Source organism: Peromyscus californicus, unplaced genomic scaffold (assembly GCF_007827085.1).
Source record: "Peromyscus californicus insignis strain IS unplaced genomic scaffold, ASM782708v3 Scaffold_13__1_contigs__length_99412109, whole genome shotgun sequence".
Lineage (NCBI taxonomy): Eukaryota > Metazoa > Chordata > Mammalia > Rodentia > Cricetidae > Peromyscus > Peromyscus californicus.
This window is the reverse complement of record NW_026294424.1, coordinates 61,706,198-61,727,131: the sequence shown is the minus strand read 5'-3', so window position 1 is coordinate 61,727,131 and position 20,934 is coordinate 61,706,198. Positions and strand designations below refer to the sequence as shown.

At 43.7% G+C, this 20,934-nt stretch overlaps 1 protein-coding gene across 4 annotated transcripts in view; it reads left to right on the top strand.

Annotated features, from left to right (window-relative positions):
* The window catches only part of Atp8a1 (ATPase phospholipid transporting 8A1), a 231,457-nt gene that overhangs the window by 185,771 nt on the left and 24,752 nt on the right, over positions 1 to 20,934 (top strand). For all 4 annotated transcript variants that reach the window (XM_052735065.1, XM_052735066.1, XM_052735064.1 and 1 more), the window contains 6 exons: positions 254 to 328; positions 431 to 553; positions 4,678 to 4,756; positions 8,701 to 8,762; positions 14,135 to 14,191; positions 15,302 to 15,409. In XM_052735065.1, coding sequence (XP_052591025.1) covers positions 254 to 328; positions 431 to 553; positions 4,678 to 4,756; positions 8,701 to 8,762; positions 14,135 to 14,191; positions 15,302 to 15,409 — 504 coding nt within the window. The remainder of the gene's footprint in view (positions 1 to 253; positions 329 to 430; positions 554 to 4,677; positions 4,757 to 8,700; positions 8,763 to 14,134; positions 14,192 to 15,301; positions 15,410 to 20,934) is intronic.

Sequence of the window (20,934 nt, the reverse complement as noted above, 5' to 3'; positions counted from 1 at the left end):
TTGTAGAAACAAGGTAATACCTCATTTTTTTTTTAAATCTGTGATTGCTTGTTCATGTAGATATTTAGATTTGGCAAATCGGATAAATTCTGTCTCAGATGGCAGCTATATAATGAAAGTGCCCCTTTAAATCAAAAGCAAAGACAAGAAATGTCATTGTCCAGAGACCCACAAATGATCCGTCGGTGCTGCTTTTCAGGGTTCGATGTGTTGAGATTCTGTGCCCTAATTCTGGGGCTTGTTTTCTTCCCAGATCTGGTTTGCCTTTGTCAATGGCTTTTCTGGGCAAATCCTCTTTGAGAGATGGTGCATAGGACTTTATAATGTGGTAAGTTGAGCCCGTTTGATAATTCCTGTTTGTTTAATACTGAAGATAAATGTCATACCCATCATCTGGCCGTGTGATGTAATGAGCAGTGTGTCCCTTCAGATGTTCACAGCAATGCCTCCCTTGACGCTTGGAATATTTGAGAGATCGTGCAGAAAAGAGAACATGTTAAAATACCCTGAGTTGTACAAAACGTCCCAGAACGCTCTGGACTTCAATACCAAGGTAGGAGCTGGTGTTCGTGGTGTTCAGAGGGCTTTTCTCTGTTGCAGCAAGCTTGGGGCATCTGGCCTGCCTCAGCCAAGAACTCCAAGGTACTGTGTGAGGCAAGTCATATGAAGGAGTATGGAGGGCAAAGAAGTTTTGTTGGTTGAGTTGGACTGTTGGGGGTTTTGTTATTGTTGTTTGTTTGTTTTGTTTGTTGGGGTTTTATTATTTTTTTTGAGGGTTACAAATTAAAATGAAACCACTCTTCATCGGGGTTCTTGGGGCAGCAATGAGTAGATGTGGCCTGCAGGCCACAGGCCACGTCACTGTCCTTTCAGGAAGCGTTGGAAATGGCTCACTCCTCACCAGAGTCACCTGGGACTGACAGGGCCTGGCTGTACTTGTGCTGGGGTGGGGAGCGCGATCTCCTTCTTTCCCAGTCTCCAGTTTGAGGAAATAATGTGCTCATTAGAATTTTAGAGCAACTGAGTTGGGCATTAAAACTGCAGTCTCCAGGAAATAACTTCTTGTTTACTAGGTAGCTCTGAGGCTTAAATCTTAAAACACAAGATGAAGTATCTAGCGTTTTACCTTAAACTGGAGTTTGCCTGGGTGGTTGTTTTGGTTTTGGTTTTTTATCTACAAAGTCTTTTTTTTTTTTCCTTTTCTTTTCTTCATTAGCATAAAAGGTATCATTAGCATCAAAAGTAGCAGGTTTCCTTATGGCTTCTCCTATGGGATTATTCTGGTTGCTTCTCTTCGTCCCTTTTCCCCACCTCCCTTTCTCCGGCCCCCCGTTTGTGTGTTCCCGCCCCCAGCCACCCCCCTGGTACCTTCATATCCCATGTGTTCGATCACCCTCCCCATTGCCCTTCCTTGAGCCTCTTACCCCTTTCCTGCGCCTCCTGCTGCTTCCCACACCTCCGTCTACACACATTCTCACCTAAACATACATGCATAAAAACAAGACGCCATGCAGGGAGGTCACCAGGGCGGAGGGCGGAGGCAAGGAGCCTGGAAGACAAGCGGGATCAGGATGCGTGATGTGAAATCCACAAAGAATCAATGAATAGCTTTTTTTAGTGAGAAACCAAGAGCCACACATGAGAGAGAGAGAGCCTGCAGGATTTGTTCTTCTGCACCTGGGCCGCCTCACTTCATATAATATTTTCCAGTTCCATTCATGCCCATTCAAGGTTCAGGGGCTCATTTTCCTTTATGGCTGAAGGAAATACTGCCATGTAAATGTTCCACGTTTTTACCGTCCATTCATCTGCTGGTGGACGTTGGAGCTGATTGCACTGCTTGGGTTCAAACTCTGCCTAACACATCACAGGCTACTGTCATCTCCTGTGACCTGTGATACTTAGTCACTCCAGCAAGAGAAGATTTCGTTTCTGCATAGTTTACTTTCCGGCAAGTGTATCTTCTAACACGTTTCCACACTAGTATAATGTAATGATCCAGGTTTCTGTTTAATGTCACTGAGAGGATGAATTTAAAATGGCAGCAACCAAGGTAGATGCCATAATATTTATGTGTATTTGATTAGAAGTAAAACAAATGAACAAATATAATACCCTTTTACTGATTCATTTCCACTTAATTTAGTGCATGTTCAGTAGCAAATTAGTGACAGATATAACAGCAATTCCGTGTCTTAAATGTACAGGAATTTAGCATAGGAACTTTTGTTTCTTTTTTTTTTTTTTTTTTAATTCTGATGTGATTGGACACCGGACGGCTGGGAATTGAACCTGAGTCCTCTAGGACATCAGTCAGTGCTCTTAACCACTGAGCCACCAGGACCCACATAGCATAGGGACTTTTAACATGTATTAATTCATAAGGCTCTCTAGCGCTATTTATTCTCAATGTACCAAGAACGAAGGGAAACAGGCCTATTGATGCCTTTCCTCTGCACACCGTAAATGATAGTGTTGAGTATATAACCAGGAAGCTCGTTTTCTTCTGAGACTCAGGCTTCATGAGCACACTGCATGGATATCCAGTACACATGCATATAGCTTGATAGCTTTGGGTTCAATCACTGAAAATGGTCAATTAAAACATCAAACACCCTGAAGCTTGCTTAATTTGTACCTCCAGTTCTAAAAAATGTTTTTTTAGTGGTATATTCTTAAGCTGTTTCTTCATAGTATACAATATCGAAGTTAACATTTTAATATTTTATTTTTTTTAGGTTATTTATTTATTGTGAACAGTTTGTATCAAATTCTCCCCGCATTGCTGGCATGGTTTTCATTATCTATGGTGAACATTTTCAAATGATGAAAAGCTACAGTCAGGGCGTATGCGGTGGTCATGAGCTCCTGTTTTACTATAAAAAGTCATCTGGGAGCCAAGTGCAGGCTGCTACATTGGCAATGATTCTCAGCAAACCTAGTGGGCTTTATCAAGCTCAGCTGCAGGTCCTTGCCTTCCATAGTTTGGGCTCTGTGGTGCTGTCTCAGAAGTTAGCTTCCAGCCACAAACATGACCGTACCCCTCTTGAATGAAAGCATGTATCGATCCTCCCCGGATTACCCAGTCATTCCTGAAAAGCTACATCCTCTCATGCCCTGTCACACATGACAGTTATGGGCACAGTTTTATGGTCAGGAAAAGAAGAAAACAGGTAGCATGCAGTGTTGACATAAGAGTGACTTTTTCCTTCTGTCTTTTATCATTGAAATATATACTTCGTTGTCTGTAGAACCCGGTCATTTAGAAAACTCCAGATCAACTCAATTGAGCTACGCAAGTCCCATATCTCTTTGAGTATGTATTAAGCTTATATATTCAGTTTACCATCTATTTCTCTAGGGGTTATAGATTTCTAGCAAACGATTTCAGCGAAACTGTTCGATTGCATTCCACCTGAATGTTTTAAAATTCAGGAACAAATGGTTACAAAATGCATAGTTGTCTACACAGCGGTTGCCGAGGGTCCCAAGTGTGGAGGCATTGTCCCCTTGAATGATGAGGCTTACATTTGTTATGGTAAAAGGGGTCGGAGGTTCTGAGGTCATGACAGGGGTTAAAGGATTAGCATGTGACAATAAGTGTCGGTCGGGGGAATGGAAAAGTAGAACTAATTTTTCCTGCACCCACCTGTGCTTTCTGTCAAATAAAAACGTGGGGTAATGGCCGAGTGAGGAGAAGCAGCAAAGGTTAATGAGTAACACAAGTTCAAATGTGTAAAGTATTGGAGCGTAAATTGGATCATACCATCCAGCGTGGCTGGGTGAACTCACAAAGGAGATTGAGATCACAGTGGAAAATTTTGGGAGGCAGGCAACTTAATTTCTGTTGTTTGAACAGCTTAGAACTATTAATACACGCCAATTGTATTTAACACTAAGCTTTGTTTGCAAGAAGCCATTTTAAATGATGAAGCTACAGCTGTTCAGGGGCTCATAAAGAGTCTAAGCAGTTTTCTATAACCTAATCGCTCACATTCTGTTACAAGTCCCGATGATGTCTGCTCTCCTGTTCGTAATACACAAGACGTAAAAAGTAAAGGCTGTTAAGTGGCTGTGGTGACTGTCTGAGACTTGGTATTGACAGATGTTAAACAACTGTAAAAGCCTTTGATAAATTCAGACATAGTCAGAAGACTTTATTTTAATGAATACATAATCTAAATGTTAGACTTTGTGCTTTTTGTTTACACTCTATGCAAGAGAGAGAAAGCAGCTTTAGATATTTGTGCCACCGAAGCAATACAGAGTAGTGGGATGGAGGGGGGTGGATTTCCCAGTCATAGTCTTTTAAAGGTCTATTCTTCTAGAGTTATGAAAAAAAATCACAGTATAAGAAATTCCAGGATCTGCATTTGTTATAATATTTTTTTTTCCCTTTGGTGGGCAGAAATTTAAACTTTTGATAGTGGATTTTTTTTTCTTTCTAGTAGGAAAAAAATTTCAAGTGAAGCTGAAAAAACGTCTTGAGAAACATAAAAATAAATAAATGACCCATGAACGTCTACGGCAGAGAGTGTCTGTCAGTTCTATTAATTCACAGTGGTGGCCCCGGCAGAAACACGTTTTGTGCATCCAGCCCACAGATAAAAAGGAAGGGCAGAGGTCACAGCACAAGTTTATCGCGAATGGTTCTCATGGATTCTTGTTTTCCCTCAGGTTTTCTGGGTTCATTGTCTGAATGGCCTCTTCCACTCCGTTATTCTCTTTTGGTTCCCACTCAAAGCCCTTCAGTATGGTAAGTAGAAAGGGTATGAATGCAAAGAGATGCTGTCTCACCCTTTCGGCAAAGTAACTCATTGTCGATATGTGTTCTAAGTTATGGCGGCGTTCCCCACCGTGGCGTTTTCCTTCATCGAAAATACTGTGCACCCAAAAGTTGTGCACACAGTGGAGATTTTTATTATTCCTTTAGAAGTCAAGTGATTTAATCTATGCAAAGCCCTTCTTTTTTACCCCTCATGCTTCCCAAACTTGCAAACTTCAGGCCTTCCCCCGCCGCCTTTACAAGCCTATCCTGTGAAGCTCGTAAGTGCTAATGTCTTATGTCATCTCTTTCTTGTACTATGAGGCTTATATAGAGCACTTTAAATTGAACCTGATCAGTTGGGCTGGCATTTTCAGGTGAACTTGAGCTGACATTTTTAATGTGTCTCCCCCTTCGTCTTGGAGTACGCCCTTTTTTTTTCTCGTCTGGTTTCAAGGGAGTGATTTTATTCCATCAGTTTTGAAAGAGAGGATCATGGTGTACTTCCTCTGTCCATAAAAATGATGAAGTGGCCACTCTAGGGAGGAAGGATGTCTGTCAAGCCTAGCCTGGTGCTCGGAGTCCCAGGGCAGACCTCTTCCCTGGGGTGCTAAGGAAGTGCTGGCTCTTCAGTACTGTGCTCCCAGGCTGCAAGAATATAAACGTTGGCTCATTCTCCGCTCAAGTGGCTGTGAGTCCTTCCTAAGTACAGGCATCCATCCGTCCCCACCGTCTATGAGCTCGTGGTTGTTCGCATAACACCACACTTGCTGTTCTTGCCCCTTTAACGTGCGTTTCCAGAATGACCTTGAAAAAACATAAACCAAACCGAGTATCGCAAGGCTTATCATACTTGTAACAAAATCCTCCACCTCCGGAGTCCTACGTGTTCTTCCCCAGAGAGGCTGTGAGGGGAGTGGCTCCTCTCTCCTCTCCGATCACCCCTGTGCCACTCCTGCGGCACCCAGTCCCTTCGTCACCCTTATGTCCGCACACAGCTGGCCTAACCTGGTGTGATGTTTGGGTCTTTCGGCATCGTCTTTCTCCCCTAAGCCTCAGCATGCTGAGGAGTGAGTGCTTGCTCTGCTCAGGACAGTGCCTGCCTTCCCACGGGTACCAGTCAGCTGCGGCTGGATTACCGTGGCTCACAGCATGAATGTGTAAGTGTTCCAGAGAAAGTGGTGGACTCCTGCCTAAGCCGAAGTTTTAATCTCCTTTGTTCATTACTCAGGAAACTGTAACGGTAAACACTTCTCAATTTCAAGATCATGATGGAAAAGAGTTTGTTTTATTATTGGGGTATAATTAGGTTACAGAAGCATTTAGCATTTCAAAATACACCGTTCAGTGGTTTTTAGTATCTACATTGAACTATGCAGATGTCACCATCATATAATGCCATAATGTTTTAGCACCCCCAGAAAGAAATCCCGCGTCTGTTAGCAGTCACTCCCACATTCTTCGTAGCCTCCTCATAGCCCTTCAAAACTACTAATTTTTCTATCTCTGTGAACTTGCCTATTGTGAACATGTCATGTAAGTGGAATTATGTACATAAGCTTGGCTTTTCCAGGTTGTAGTATCGATCAGTACTTCATTCCCTTTTCTGGTTAAATAATATTCCACTGTATAGATATACCATTCTTTACCCAGTAATCAGCTGATGTACATTATATTGTTTCTGCTTTTTGAAGCAATCAAATACTGAAGTCCAGGGTACAATTCAAGATATCCTGACCCTAAGGAAATTCACCAAATAAAGTTTATTTTCAAAATGTAAAAATCAACGTAAGAATTAAAAGCAAGATATTGCCAATCCATGAAACTACTATTTCAACATTCTAAACTAGAAAAGGGAAATTTAATGTCAAAAATAAGCCAAGCCAAACAGCATACAGCATGCTTTAGACATGCCAGATCTCTGTGTTTTCCTGGGAAATAGTCCACATCAGCCGGCTTCAGCCCAGTCGTCCCCAGCAGCTGCTGCCTAGGGTAACCAAATCCAGACAAGTCTCGAGGGCCCTTGACTTTTTCCTCCAAGAATGAGTTATAGGTAGCACAGCTTTGCGTTCCCAGTTTGATGATGGGGGCTCTGTAATTGTTTCGCCTTTTTCCCACTTTTGGATGAGTGCTAGGAGATTGGGAGACTTGTTTTGCTTTAAAGGGATGCAGGAACTAGAGTCCCTAAAAGCGTACAACATAAAATGTAATAATCATTCTCAGCGGAACAATTCCAAGAGTTGTCTGTAGATCTCTTATAAAATCCAAGAGCTTTGGGAAGCCTGTGAGGTCAAAATTTTGAGTGGTTATCAATTTTTGTGATAGTTTTTGTCTTTTTCAGTTATGATACAAACCCAATGTGGGCTAAGACACCTGGTGCTTGGGTAAAAACAATGGCGGTGAGGTAGTGCGGGTCCTTGAACTCTCTGCTGCTGTATACCCAGTGTCACTTAAGGCTGCCCTTGAAGATACTGTGGACCACTGCTCTGATTAACCCTTGAACACTGGTGTGTCGAGATAAAGTTCTGAGAGACAGACTGGGCAGGCGTAAAAACACATCTGTTATTGTCCCAGAGTTCAGTGACTTGCATTGTGGGAAAGGTTGTTCTCTTCATAAGTTGAGCCACTGGCTTCCACAGGATTACAGTCTTGCATGATGCTACAGGATCCATGGATTTTAATGTAACCAAGCACACAGAGTTCACTAGCAGAGTTTCAGATTCCATGCTGGCAACTAACCTTTAAAAAACAAAAACAAAACACAGACCTCTACCTCCTGGGAGGGGGGAAAAAAGCAGCTTGTTGAGTTTTGATGTAGTATAAAAGAATTATTAGAAAAGATTACCAAAATAAACACAGACACACCCATCATAACTCCATGTATATCTCTACAAATCCATATTTCTCTGAAATATTGTAACCAAAGCAACATGTGAGAACCCAGCTGCATTCTGTTAAATTCTGGACATTAAGGAGATTAATGTAAAATAATGCCAATTTTCTCACTCATTTTTGTTTAGGAAAATAGCTATTTTTCATAAAATGTGTTTATATGACTTTGTACTAGGTTTATTACTGTTATTTTTAGATAAAATACAGATTTTTTTTAATGTTCTGTTTTAATTTCTAATTTGGTAAGTACGATAGCTATAAAGCAAGTATGCAGAAGCTCCTGAGGATATGCAATCATTTCTGAGTGAATCCAAAGACCAGGAATGAAAGCCAATAATTTAACAGAGCCAAGCCAAGTGTCTTTGCCTCACCCCAGACAGCACATGTAACTTGTGTGAACCTGAAAGCCACGCAAAGTGGGGAGCCTCATGCTGCCTTTCATGATGGAGCTGAGTTCCCCAGGAATTGTCAATATTTTCAACCAGTAATAGCATCTCTTGGGTAGTTGCTATTCCTTCATCTACAGTTATTTTTTGTTACTCAATCGTAGAATAGCAAAGGACTTTAAATATACCCAGAAGTCCAGCCTCAAAGCATCGTGTGCATGGGATCAAGTTGGTGTTCCCTGTGTCCAAGCATGGTTTTTCACCGATCTCTCTTGGTTCCATGTTAATAGCTTTATTGAGAAGGGTCCCATGACTCTCACTGATGCTGCCAACCTTCTGTCTCTGCGCTGAGACATCATTCTGTCTGTGCCCAGAACTTTAAGCTTTCCAAATGATTAAGAGTTCAACATTTTTGTGTATTTATTTATATTCATGTTGTGGAGTCTAAGAATTGGTTAGCACGTCAGATTTCTCGTTTGATATTTAATTTGTGGCCCATCTGCAGCAACTTTGTGAAGAATAGCAGCCTGGTCTCAAAGATGCACTTCATTTCTGCCCCCACCGAGTGCCTCTAGATTCTTCTTGTGTTCAAAATGACGAAGTTGCTTTCTTGTTTCTTCATTTTCTTCCTCACAAGCCTCTCTTCTTTTCTTGCAGGCACGGTATTTGGAAATGGGAAAACCTCAGATTACCTGCTTCTGGGAAACTTCGTTTATACTGTGAGTTCAGCCCCTTTGCGTGCTTTTGTCTAAACCACTGCCTCTTACCTTTGCCCCTTTCCTTTCAGACTTAAATGTGTGCAGGGCGGGCTTCAGGGTCATTTAGAGTTTCCTTCAAAAGTGAAATAAGGCATTTGGAGTGTTAAGAGCTTCCTACGTAAGGTTTTGTTGGGTTTCTTTCGTGTATTTGGTTTTTGTTGTTGTTTGTTTTGTTTTGAGATTTATATTATATTATATTATATTATATTATATTATATTATATTATATTATATTATATATATATTTGGTTTCCAAAATGTTACCAACCGTCATTAAAGTATTCATGGGTGTGTAACCAGTGATTTCTTTAGAGGCTTATGCTAACTAACATTAGAGTAATCTGAGGCTGGAGAAATGGCTCAATGGTTAAGAGCACTGGCTGCTTCTGAGGACTTGGGTTCAGTTCCCAGCACCACATGATGGCTCATAGCCATCTGTAACTCCAGTTCTGGGGGTTTTAGACTCTCTTCTGGCCTTGGCAGACACACCAGGCACACAAGTGGTGCACATACACACATGCAAGCAAATATTCAAACACATTTGATATGTTTTTAATGAGAGTGATCCACAGGCTTCTGTAACATTTTTTTCCCACAGCTGCCAAAGATCCACCAAGTTCTTCCCACTGCTTCTAAGATGCCAGGAAGCACTCAGACCGTTTTCTTCTACTAAAACTCAAGAGGTCTCTGGAATGCTAATGCCCATGGTCACACAGTTGAATCCATTACACAGGCATTCCAACCTGAGTTCTGCATTTCTGTAACCAGCCCTCTCTCTGTTCCTTATGTGCCTCACTCACTCACTCACTCACTCTTCAGCCTCTGTACGGAGAAAGTGTGGCCAACCAGCCATGGGTGTGGCTGACTCTGGGATAATGTGCTCAAATGTCATTTTGAGCCGGAGAGTATAACTCAGGCAGTTCAGGCCCCAGCGCTGAAAACTAAAGTATACACGTCTCAAGTGTTGGAATAACTGGATGATGAGAAGTTAAGTTCATGTGTGTGCTGACTTGTTTGAACTCTCAACTCCACACAATTTAAAAGAGAGTCTTCATGGGGAATTGTCTAGGTCCAGCTGGCCTATGAGGCAGGAAGACCCTCCATTGAATATGAGTAGCACCATTTCATGGTTTGGGCTTTGCATTATATAAAAATAGAGAATTCTAGCCGAGTACTAAGCAAGCGCACACACAGAGGTGTGCATTAATTCTATCTCTCTGCTTGACTGTGGATATGATGCGTGAAGGTCCTGCCTTGATTTCCCTGTAATGATGACTGGAACCTTTAACCGGAAGCCAGGTCAAATCAAATGACCCTATATGGCTTTCTTTTGGGGTGTTTTATCACAGCAACAGAAGTGATACTCAGGTAGCCAGAGGGGTTGAGGTTTGGGAAAATCTTGGATTTCTTTCCTGGTGTCTTCCCACTGAAGGGGTAAAAGAGAAGCACATCCATATTTGAGAAGATTGTATATATACTTAACCAGGTAGGTGGAAAAACCCACAGTTTATATTATGGCTGTCTCTTGGGGACACACTAACGTCTCAGGTCTCAAAAGAGTGCTTTTCTTTCATTTTATCACTTACTGAAAATTTTATGTAGCTTAAGCGAACTAATATTCACTAATACAAGTTTGATGTCTGCAGATATTAATCATGATTTACCACCAGTTATGCTGATGAGAAAATGCAACTGTAACCCTAGACCTTAACTTTTCAACCCTGCTCAAAAATGTCGAAGCATGTACTGTCCCCAAAACCTGAAAGCAGGAGTGGACACTATGGGCATTGGTAATCACCAGGATTAGGCAGGAAATGCATTTCAGTGATATGGTTAATCCTAAGGCCCAGAGTTTCCTTGACTCACAAGGTTTCAGTTTTTTACATGTAGTTATAAATAGATCATAATGAAATGAGTGCTGGTCTAAGTGTTCCACATTCCGTGTTTTAATCAAACACAACCTTGTGAGGAAGATGTGCTCCTTGGTTTTTCATCACTGCAGACAAATATCTGCACAAAATAACTGAAGAGAAAAGGTTTATTTGCTCACAGTGTCGAAGGTGTCAATCCATCATGGTGGGAAGATGGATGACTGATCTCGGTTGTCAACACACTTGGGAAGAGGAAATCTGAAGTGAGGAATGAACTGCCTCCATCAAATTGGTCCGTGGGCATGCTGTGGAGCATTCTCTTGAATGCTAATTGATGTGGGCGGTGCCATCTCTGGACACATGGGCTTGGGCTGCATAGGACAGGTAGCTGAATGTGAGCCTAAGAGAAGTCTCTCTGGTTTCTGCTTCAGTTCCTGCCTACAGGTTCTTGACATGAGTTCACTCCATGATAGACTGTAACCTGGAAGATGAAATCAACCCTTTCCCCCCCAGGCTGTCATTTGTCAGGCTGTTTATCACAGCAACAGAAAACAAACTAGAGTGGAAATTGATACCAGAAGTGGGGTCTTGCTCTCACGGGCCTTACCATCTTGGTTGTGGGGAGCATTGTAGAGCCTCAGGCTGGAAATGGCCTTGAGTGCTCAGAGCTTAATCGGCTACTCTGTGAGAGCTTGAAAGAGAAAACGACAGACACTAGAGCCCGACTTCGGAAGTTACAGAGAGAGGTCTGAGAGTCCCTCAAAGACTCTTGGGGCCACTAGTACAATATTTTGAATTTCAGAGCTGCAGATTCTGGTCAGCTGAGGCTGAAGAATCAGCTGTGATTAGCGAGAGGACCAGCCGCACGGAAGCAAAATCTTTGCTTCGCTAGGACAATCCAAAGATGGATGCTGGTCAGCAGGGGCTGGAAAACTGCCGCAGTGATTAATAAGACACCAACATCATTGGGGTGAAATCTTTTGGGAAGTGTTTCTTCAAGGCCAGTGCACCATGTGGTACCAGTGCTGCACATCAACTGGCTGGAAAACTCCACAAATAGCATGTGAGGGTCTCCCATGTGGTTCTGGTTTTGAAGGCCTGGTGGGTCATGAAGAGTAGCCCAGGCTAGAGTCTCCCTGAAGCCAGTGTTCAAGACACAGCCTCAGTTACACTGGAGACCCCAGGATTGAAGGGGTCACAGGGAGAAACTGAGGCAGAGCACGGAGAAAGGCCATTAAAGTATAGCTTCAGTTTCAGTCAAAAACCCAGGATATTGGAGACGCCAGGACTCTCAGATGGCTGCCACAGAAAACCAGAACAGGGGGTTGTGGTAGAATGGAGAGGCTCACACTGTGACAGCCACGAAGCAGTCAGAGAGAGAGAGAGAGAGAGAGAGAGAGAGAGAGAGAGAGAGAGAGAGAGAGAGAGAGAGAGAGAGAATGCACTGACAAGCTTCCTCCCTTTCCGCCCTTTTCTCCATCGGGCCCTCACCTTACAGGATGGCACTTCCCACTTCCAGAGTGCGTTTTCCTTTAGACAGTGCTTTCTGGAAATGCCCTCACAGACAACCCCGTGTGGACTACTAGTCTCCCATGTGCGTCTCAGTCCACTCATGTTGCTGATCAAGATTAGTCCTACAGGAGGTACGCCTTAACAGCTCCAGTTTCAGGACAAAGGAGCTGAACATACTGATGAGTGATCTTATCCCATTCATTAACCAAAGCGGCTTGTAATCTGAAGCCAAGGCGGGTGTATGGAACCACTGCAGTGTTCCTATGGGAGACCCAGAGCTGTGGTGATATCTTATCTGTGTGCCCTAATTAAGTTTATCAGAGGATCAGAGGAAAAAGCCCTGCCACTATCGTAAACATAGAGGTCAGGTAATGGTAGCACACGCCTTTAATCCCATCACTTGGGAGGTAGGGCTGTGGTCTGGATCTCTGTGAGTTCAAGGCCACACTGGGAACAGAGCCAGGCTTGGTGGTACACACCTTTAATCCCAGCACTAACCATAAAGGTCTGGAGGTCTGTACAGACAGACAGGAAGTGACAGAGCTGGGCAGGAAGAAGAAGTGATGTAGCTAGGCGGAAAGAGGAAATGAGTTGGCAGAACAGAAAGGCATATAGGCGTGGGTACACGGGAAGTAGGTCTTTTTGGCTGAGGATCTCCAGGTGGTGAGGATGTGGCTGGCTTCTTTCTGCTTTTCTGATCTCTTGGTTTTAATCCCAATATCTGGCTCCGGGTTTTTCTTTTTATTAATAAGACCGTTTAGCACTTCGTCTTACACAGAGTAGTCAAGGTAGCTTTTGTTTCCTCATTTCAGAATTACCCGTTGTCTTAATCAGGGTTTCTACTGCTGTGATGAAACACCGTGACCTAAAGCAACTTGGGGAAGAGAGGGTTTATTTCGCTTACTCGTTTATATCACTGTTCATCATCAAAGGAAGTCAGGGCAGGAACTCAAACAGGGCAGGAGCCTGGAGGCAGGAACTGATGCAGAGGCCATGGAAGAGTGCTGCTTACTGGCTTGCTCCCCAAGGCTTGCTCAGCCTGCTTTCTTAATAGAACCCAGGACCACCAGCCCAGAGGTAGTCCCACCCACAATAGACTGAACCTTTCCACATCAATCACTTATTAAGAAAATGCCCTACAGGCTTCCCTACAGCCTGATTTTATGGAGACATTTTTGTCAGTTGAGGCTCCTTCCTCTCAGATGACTTCAGCTTGTGTCAAGTTGACCTAACACTAGCCAGGACACCCATTTAATCACCACAAACGACGTGTGTTTCAAGAAGTGGCTCTGGCCGGGCGGTGGTGGCGCACGCCTTTAATCCCAGCACTCGGGAGGCAGAGCCAGGCGGATCTCTGTGAGTTCGAGGCCAGCCTGGTCTCCAAAGCGAGTTCCAGGAAAGGCGCAAAGCTACACAGAGAAACCCTGTCTCGAAAAAAAAAAAAAAAAAAAAAAAAAAAAAAGAAGTGGCTCTGACTCTCATCTCCTACATTTACAGAATTATACATACTAAAGTTCCAGAGCAAAGACTTAGATTCCTGAACATGTAGTTGTTTTACTTCTATAATTTTTATCTTTAAAAATCCAAGAAGTGAGCTTGTAGTGAAAAAGATTCCGTTAAAGGAAGCTTGAAACTCCAAATTCACATTAAGCACATGCTATTCATGAATTGTACAAAGTACAGATAGCGGGGCCCTGGGTAGCCCTCCTTGAGGGACCCTGAGGGTGTGAGTGTGAGCAGAGGCAGGAGAGGGCAGCAGGAGCCATGCTGTTGGCTGCTGTTACAGCATCCTAGCGAGTGCCAGTCACCTGCTCCATGAGTTTGATGAGCACACGGCTGGCCTAATTCAGACCTGTTTGTTCTTTGGAAGGTCTCTCTGTCACTTGATAGCTCATGATACCCATGACACCATATTACGAGACAAAGTAACACTTTCCCTTTCTGTTTTCAGTTTGTGGTGATCACTGTGTGTTTGAAAGCGGGACTGGAAACCTCCTATTGGACCTGGGTAAGGAAATCTCTCATCACAGGCCTCTCTATTACAAAGCCTGCAGTTAGTGTCTGGGGAACCTTGGGTATGGGCGGAGGGGAACTGGGGATTGTGGGTTGAAAACACAGTTAAATGAGTTTATTACTGAGGCCGCTCAAGCCTTGAACTCAGTATTGCACACTGTGACCACCTCCCAAAGATGGAGACTTTCGGGTTCAGCGATGTCACAGGACTGGTGTTCCATAGGAAACCTGTTAGATAATAATTCTGAAGAACAATGAAACTAGTGAGATGTACCAAGCTTTTTTATCAGAGTAACCTTGGATCGCCAGCCCCCAAATTAGGAAACAGAGACTTATTATTAATTATGAAAGCTTGGCCTTTAACATAGGCTTGTTTACAATTACCTCTTATAACTTAATTAACCCATATTTTTTAAATCTACATTCTGACACATGACTCGGTTGCCTCTTAGTATGACCCTTTCTACTTGTTCCGAGGCTGTTGGTGAATCCTGCCTAGATTCCTCCTCCTCTGCCTCTTTCTCCCTGGAAATCCCACCTCTCCTCTCCTGTCTAGCTGTTGATGGCCATTCCACTCTTTATTAAACCAAACGGAAGGCACCTTGGCAAAGACACATCTTCACAGTGTACAAAAGTATTATCCCACAGCAGTGAGAGATCTGTCCTCAGAAACTTACACATGCCCAGTCTGTGTAAAACATTCTACTTTCAACACATTAGTGTTGCAGGCTGTCCACTTCCAGGTAAAGAGACTCACTAAAGAAAACAGACTTATAGTTGGATGCTCAAGGGGGGAATTGGAATGAGAAATTTGGATCTGACGCCCTGTGACCTCTATATAATTTTCTCTCATGTGTCTAACATCTTTGAGAAAGAACATGCAGGGCAAAGATAAAGGAGAGTGGAAGATAGCCATGGATAAAAAATGTCAGTGTAGGAAACAGTGAAGGAGATTACAGAATGAGTGCATACAATTATAGCACAGTTCCAGGAAGTGGGGTTTTTCTGAATTCAGTACAGACGAGGAGAGAACCCGTGACTGTTTGAGTAACGTTCGTGGCTTGACTGGTTGGGAGTGTCTTGATACAGCTTTCCTTCCTCACAGTTCAGCCACATTGCCATCTGGGGCAGCATCGCGCTTTGGATGGTGTTCTTTGGAATCTACTCATCTCTGTGGCCTGCCGTTCCCATGGCTCCTGATATGTCTGGAGAGGTAATGTATGCTAATGACTCATGACCCAGCAGAACCTTAGAAGCGGGTATCCATTAATGAGCCTTCATCCTCCTCAGCACGACTTTCCATTCCGTGGGTCTCTATTCAGCTGCCTTTGACCACCCTCAAATGTCACAGGTGGGAGAGATAAATCTCCAACCGGTATTTTAAACTTCAGCGTTTAACTTAAATCTGACTTAGCCTTTCATAAACATAACTGGAACGATAAAATATGGTTGGAGGGAACTTGAGTCTTGTCATGAATACCCATATCATCTAGAAGATGCCATTTTAAGAATTAGACCATAAATCCACAAGCGCGTTTAGGATAAGAGGCTCAGGGAAGTGGTACGGCACCTTCTTTGGGACAATCTGTCATTTCTTCTGTTGTCTCTTATTCCAAAAAGAAGTCAGCCGTCCCTAGATTAAATGCACTTTTCAAGTTGTCTTAATGACATTAGTTTGACTCTCGTTTTGAAGGAATTGAGGCACGTGACATCTCAGCCTTATCATACTCCATTTTCAATTCTGTCTTTGAGTTTCTTGTTACACTGGGAGGAATTGAGTTATTAGGTGTTCATAGGGGAGTGTCAAAAGATCCCTTCCCTTCAGAAGAGGGTCCAGCAGTAGGAGGGTTTATGATTTCAATTGCAGGAAATTTGACATAAAATGTATAAAAGAAAATGTGGAAAACATTTCGGGATTTCCTGTGACCTCACAGTAACTTGCAAATCAAGGTAATGTGAGCCCTGTTGCGGGCTGTTGTTTGGCCACAGTCATGGGAAGCCTCTCCAGTGGCTTGCATGTTTTCCCTGCCCGTAAGTCTGCTTGAGTACCCTTCACTTTTGACAGTCTGGTTTATAGATCATTTTCATGAAATTTGATCTGACAGCACCCTGCTTTTTATAAATTAACAGAACACAGACACTTTTTCAAAAAAAAAATGTGGTTAAATTTATTAGAGAGAGGCATTATATACTATTACAGGAAGACCAGATGCGTCGACAAGCCCACTCGTCTCTCCGTCACACGTGAAGGCATCTTTTGAAACATACACACTGTGAAGCCTAGAAAATTTGTAGAATGTGTTTTAAAGAGAGCAGAGAGAAAGCTGTAAATGCACCTCCTCTTTGCCTTGGTTTCTAAGTCTTTTTTCCTGAGGAGCAAAATGTTCCGTGCATGTGACAACATGTGTCTCCAGCCTCTGGTGGTGCCGTGTGGGAAACCCAGTTCTGCTGTATCCCTGTATTGCCGTGTCTGCCTGAACCTGCTTTTCCCCAAGGTCAATTCCAACGGAACCTCTTTCGCTGCACATTAAGTCCGCTTCATTTACCTTATTTCTCCGTGTTTATTTTATCTTCAAAATAAGTACCACAGAAGATTTCGAGACCCCGATCATTTAAGTAACTCTGGCTAGCGGGTCTGATGACAAGAACTGAGTTTCTGACCACCTACTTCTAGGACAAGTGTAAAGTATGGTTGGCTCCTAGCCAACCAAATATAATTCTGCCCCTGCCTGTAGAATTCCTGGTATTACCCAAACACAGAACTTAATATTGTCTCTTGAGATGCATGGCAGAGCTGTGTTTAATTCAAAGTGAGATGAGTGTCAGTACTCCATCATGTTTTTGTTTCCTCCGTGCGTGGTGGGAACTGGTAATGGGAGTTCTGTTTCTTCCTACTTCATGACTACCACAACTTTGAGTCAAGTATTTACATAGCTGCAGCTTCGTTGAGAATAGAAGGACTGAATTAGCTCAGCTGCAGGCTGTACCAGCTTGTCTAAAACATGTCGGCTTCGCCTATCCAAAGGAAAAGCTCGATCCTTCAACCTTCTGCCACACTTTGGTGCTCGGCACAGATTTTGATGTGTGTGTACACGAGTGTCTGTGTGTTCGAATGAACCCCCTCTCCAGCTAAGGGTTTGACAGAAATGTCACTCATGTTGTCAAACATAGGTGGTGTCCTTCTGTTTCTTGAGCAGCAGGGTAACAGGAACCCCTGTTTGTAACATTTCCTGATAAGCACAGTCACTGGTTCTATTAAACCTCAAATCACTTCAGAAAGAAGTGATTTCTCTTGTGTGTAAAATTTTACAAATCCTAAAATTCTGTATTTCGATCAAGACTACAGACTATATATACATATATATATATATATATTATATATATATGTATGTATGTATGTATGTATGTATGTATATGACGTTGTCATGCTTGTGCCAATGTTTTATATCTATTATAAAGCTGTGCAGAATTGGCTAGTCATCTTATGGTGTACTTATTCATCTAACATTTGTAACAAAATCATAGCAGCATATAAAGGGCAGTACACTATTGTAGGTAGCAGCAGTCAACACTGGCTGGCTTGACTCGTGCTATATAATAATACACATAGTAAAACACCAGCCAGAGCAATGCCCAGAATGTATTGATAGTTCACCTGACACAGTGTGTGTTAACTTCCCGTCACCACCAATAGCAAGGTCATCGGTGTCTGATACAGAGACTTTACATGCCCTACCATCCTGTCGTTCCCTGTCTCAATAGTACTTCCTTCCAAGACTCAATTTTGTATGCAGGTGTCTTAGTTATGGTTTCTGTTGCCATGAAGAGGCAACATGAAAATGGCAACTCTTATAAAGGAAAACATTTATTTGGGTGGCATACAGTTTTAGAGGTTTAGTCCATCATCATGGCAGGACATGGCGCCACCATACAGGCAGACATGGTGCTGGAGAAGTAGTTGAACAGGCAACAGGAAGTGGTCTGTCTTACTGGGCATGGCTTGAGCATATATGAGACCTCAAAGCCCACCCACACACTGACACACTTCCTCCAACAAAGCCACACCTCCCGTTAGTGTCACTCCCTTTGGGGGCCATTTTCCTTCAAACCACCACAGTGAGTGTGGTTTTGGTTGACGAAAAGTTGAATGTAAGTAGTCTCCCAGGTGACAGAACAGAAAATTGTATGGGCAGGCTTTGGAAGCTGAGACAGTCTGTGGGCCTTAAAGGGACATTAGCTGAAAAGAAGAGCTACTCCCAAAGGTAGCCAAGATCTGGGAAACACCATGGCACCAGTCACCAGTGCTGTTGAACACGAATTCCCCCTCAGGTACTTCTCCAGGGACTGTGTGCATAGGCTATCGATCTGACAAACATCTACTGGGATTCCTCTGTGTCAGCCACTGTTCTAGGTGCTGGATTCAGGAAGGACAGAAACCAGGCCCTCCTGCAGCTGTCTTCTCCAGTAAGAGGAGACTAGACAATAGATAAATAAGTGAAATGTACATGGGTAGAGAAGTGCAGGAGGCAAGGGTACCATGTGCCAGGTTTCCCACAGAACCCTGGGGCTTTTGTTCATGGTCAGATGAAAAAAACCATTGGCGGAGTCTGCAGGTCTCCTGATCTCACTGGAACTTTGCACAAGGCTCTGACTATCATGAACCTACACAAGGTTGCTGCAGGGAACCAGGTGAGCAATAGTAGTCTCTTGGACCAGGAGGGCAGCAGTACAGAGAAGAGGTGAGATGCGGAGAGCTTGAAGCTCTAAGTGGTGGGATTTGCGGATAGGTGGAATATTGACTGGGAAAGGGAGTTTCAAAGCTGATTCTACTGTTTGCTGTCAATAAAATAAGAGCACGTTAGACATTGACTCCCTGCTTCCCATCACAAACTTGTTTTAGTAGCCGATTTAAAGATGGATTAACAGGAGTTCAATCTGACCTCCGTAGGAAGTGTTAAAGAGCAGGCTTACAGCAATGCTACTTCTCTGGTCCTAGATGCTTGGGTAGGACACTGTGAGTCTGCAAGGATGCTCCTTCCTGGTGGGTGTCTCATGGATTTTCATAGGAGAGGGAACCTGTTGTCTGGTGTCCCGTAGCGCTGCTTTGCCCAGGCACTGATGCCGCAAAGGCTCATTTACAGGGTCACAGCAATGAGTCCAAACGCTGCCGCCATCTTTGTTTCTGTGTCTCATCCACTTATACGGGGCAGGGTTGTCCCAGGGCCCTGTGGTCAACATTAAATGAGCGCTAATTTAAACTTCTGCTGTGTGTACTGGAAACAGAAGAAAAACAGTAGGGTAGAAGTCGCAGAGAGGTAGATTTCAGCTCAGATAACTCTCTTTCCATTTGAGGTGGACAGAGCAGGATGCTGGTCTTGCCAACATCTTGCTCAGGTGGTGGTGACCAGTTCAGTCACTAGCAACACTGAAGCAGCAACTTATCCATCCCACACCTCCATGATGCCTTCTAGCTCACACACACACACACACACACACACACACACACACACACACACACACACACCATGGCTTCTATGGCCTCTCAAGTGGAACAAGTTGAAAGGGCTCAGATTCTTGCTGCAGCGCACAGGTCTCAGGGTGTGAGTTATATAAGTCAGGTGACTTACAGATACAGGTCCATGCTTCCAAATGCAGCCCCGTAGGCACTCACATGTGGTTCTGGATTTTGTAGTCAGCTCCACCTGTGGTTTTGGTTCTTCTTTACAGCCCCATCAGAGGACACAGCTGTTTTTCACAGCCTGTGGAAGGGAAACCCCTTGCTCACTGAGAGTGGGAGGAAAGAGCGCCAATACTTACTATGCGCCCAGAGTGTTCTCCAGGCAGCTCATTTCCTGGGAGGCACGGCTTGTGTTCGTTAGATCCATGTTGTCGTAAGCTGAGAAACAGCCAACGACTGGCTAGTGACCCAGAAGATGCCTCCCCAGATCTTTCGCGTCAAATCCCACTGGTGTCTTCTGAGGTGCTGAGGAATTCTGTATCTTCTCTTTGGTGCCCATAGCAGCTCTTGCTTTTCATCTTGTAGCCTTCTTCCTGCATTCCTTTGTACCGTTACTTCACGGCTTGCCTAGAACCCTCCTCAGCTTCCTTAGTCGACCAAGTAGGAAACTCTTCCGATCTCTTTAAAAGTTCCCCGAGTTCTAACCACGCAGTTTCAGCACTCCCTCCCTTCAGCTCATGCGTAGAATCCCTCCCTTCACCTTCGCCCTGCCAGAGATGGCTCAGCCAGAAAGGACTTGCCAGATGCACGTAAGCACCTGAGTTCATTCCCAGGACCCAAGGATTTTTGCTTGGTTGGTTGGTCTTTTAAAGGCCAATGGTGTAATGTAATCCTATGCTTGTAAACCCAGCACTGGAAACAGAAAAAGAAGAAAGGAAAAAAAAAACACGCAGATCACTGGGGCTCATTGACCAGTCAGCCTAACTTACATAAATGAGCTCCAGGCCAAAGAGAGATCCTGTCTCAAAGAATCAAGGTGGACAATACCCAAAGAATAACACTGGAGGCTATCCTCTGCTCTCTCACATATACATACATAGACACACATACATAAATACACAGCTGCCTTTGCCACTGTTTGGAGGGTTGTTTTACACAGACCCACAGCTTCTTTTCCTGTGGCCTTGCAGAAGAATCATCCGTACATCGGAGCATTGCTCGTCCTTCGCTGACCCCTCATGGGTGGTTCCTAGGTGGTGGGTAGGGTGTTCCCATGTGAA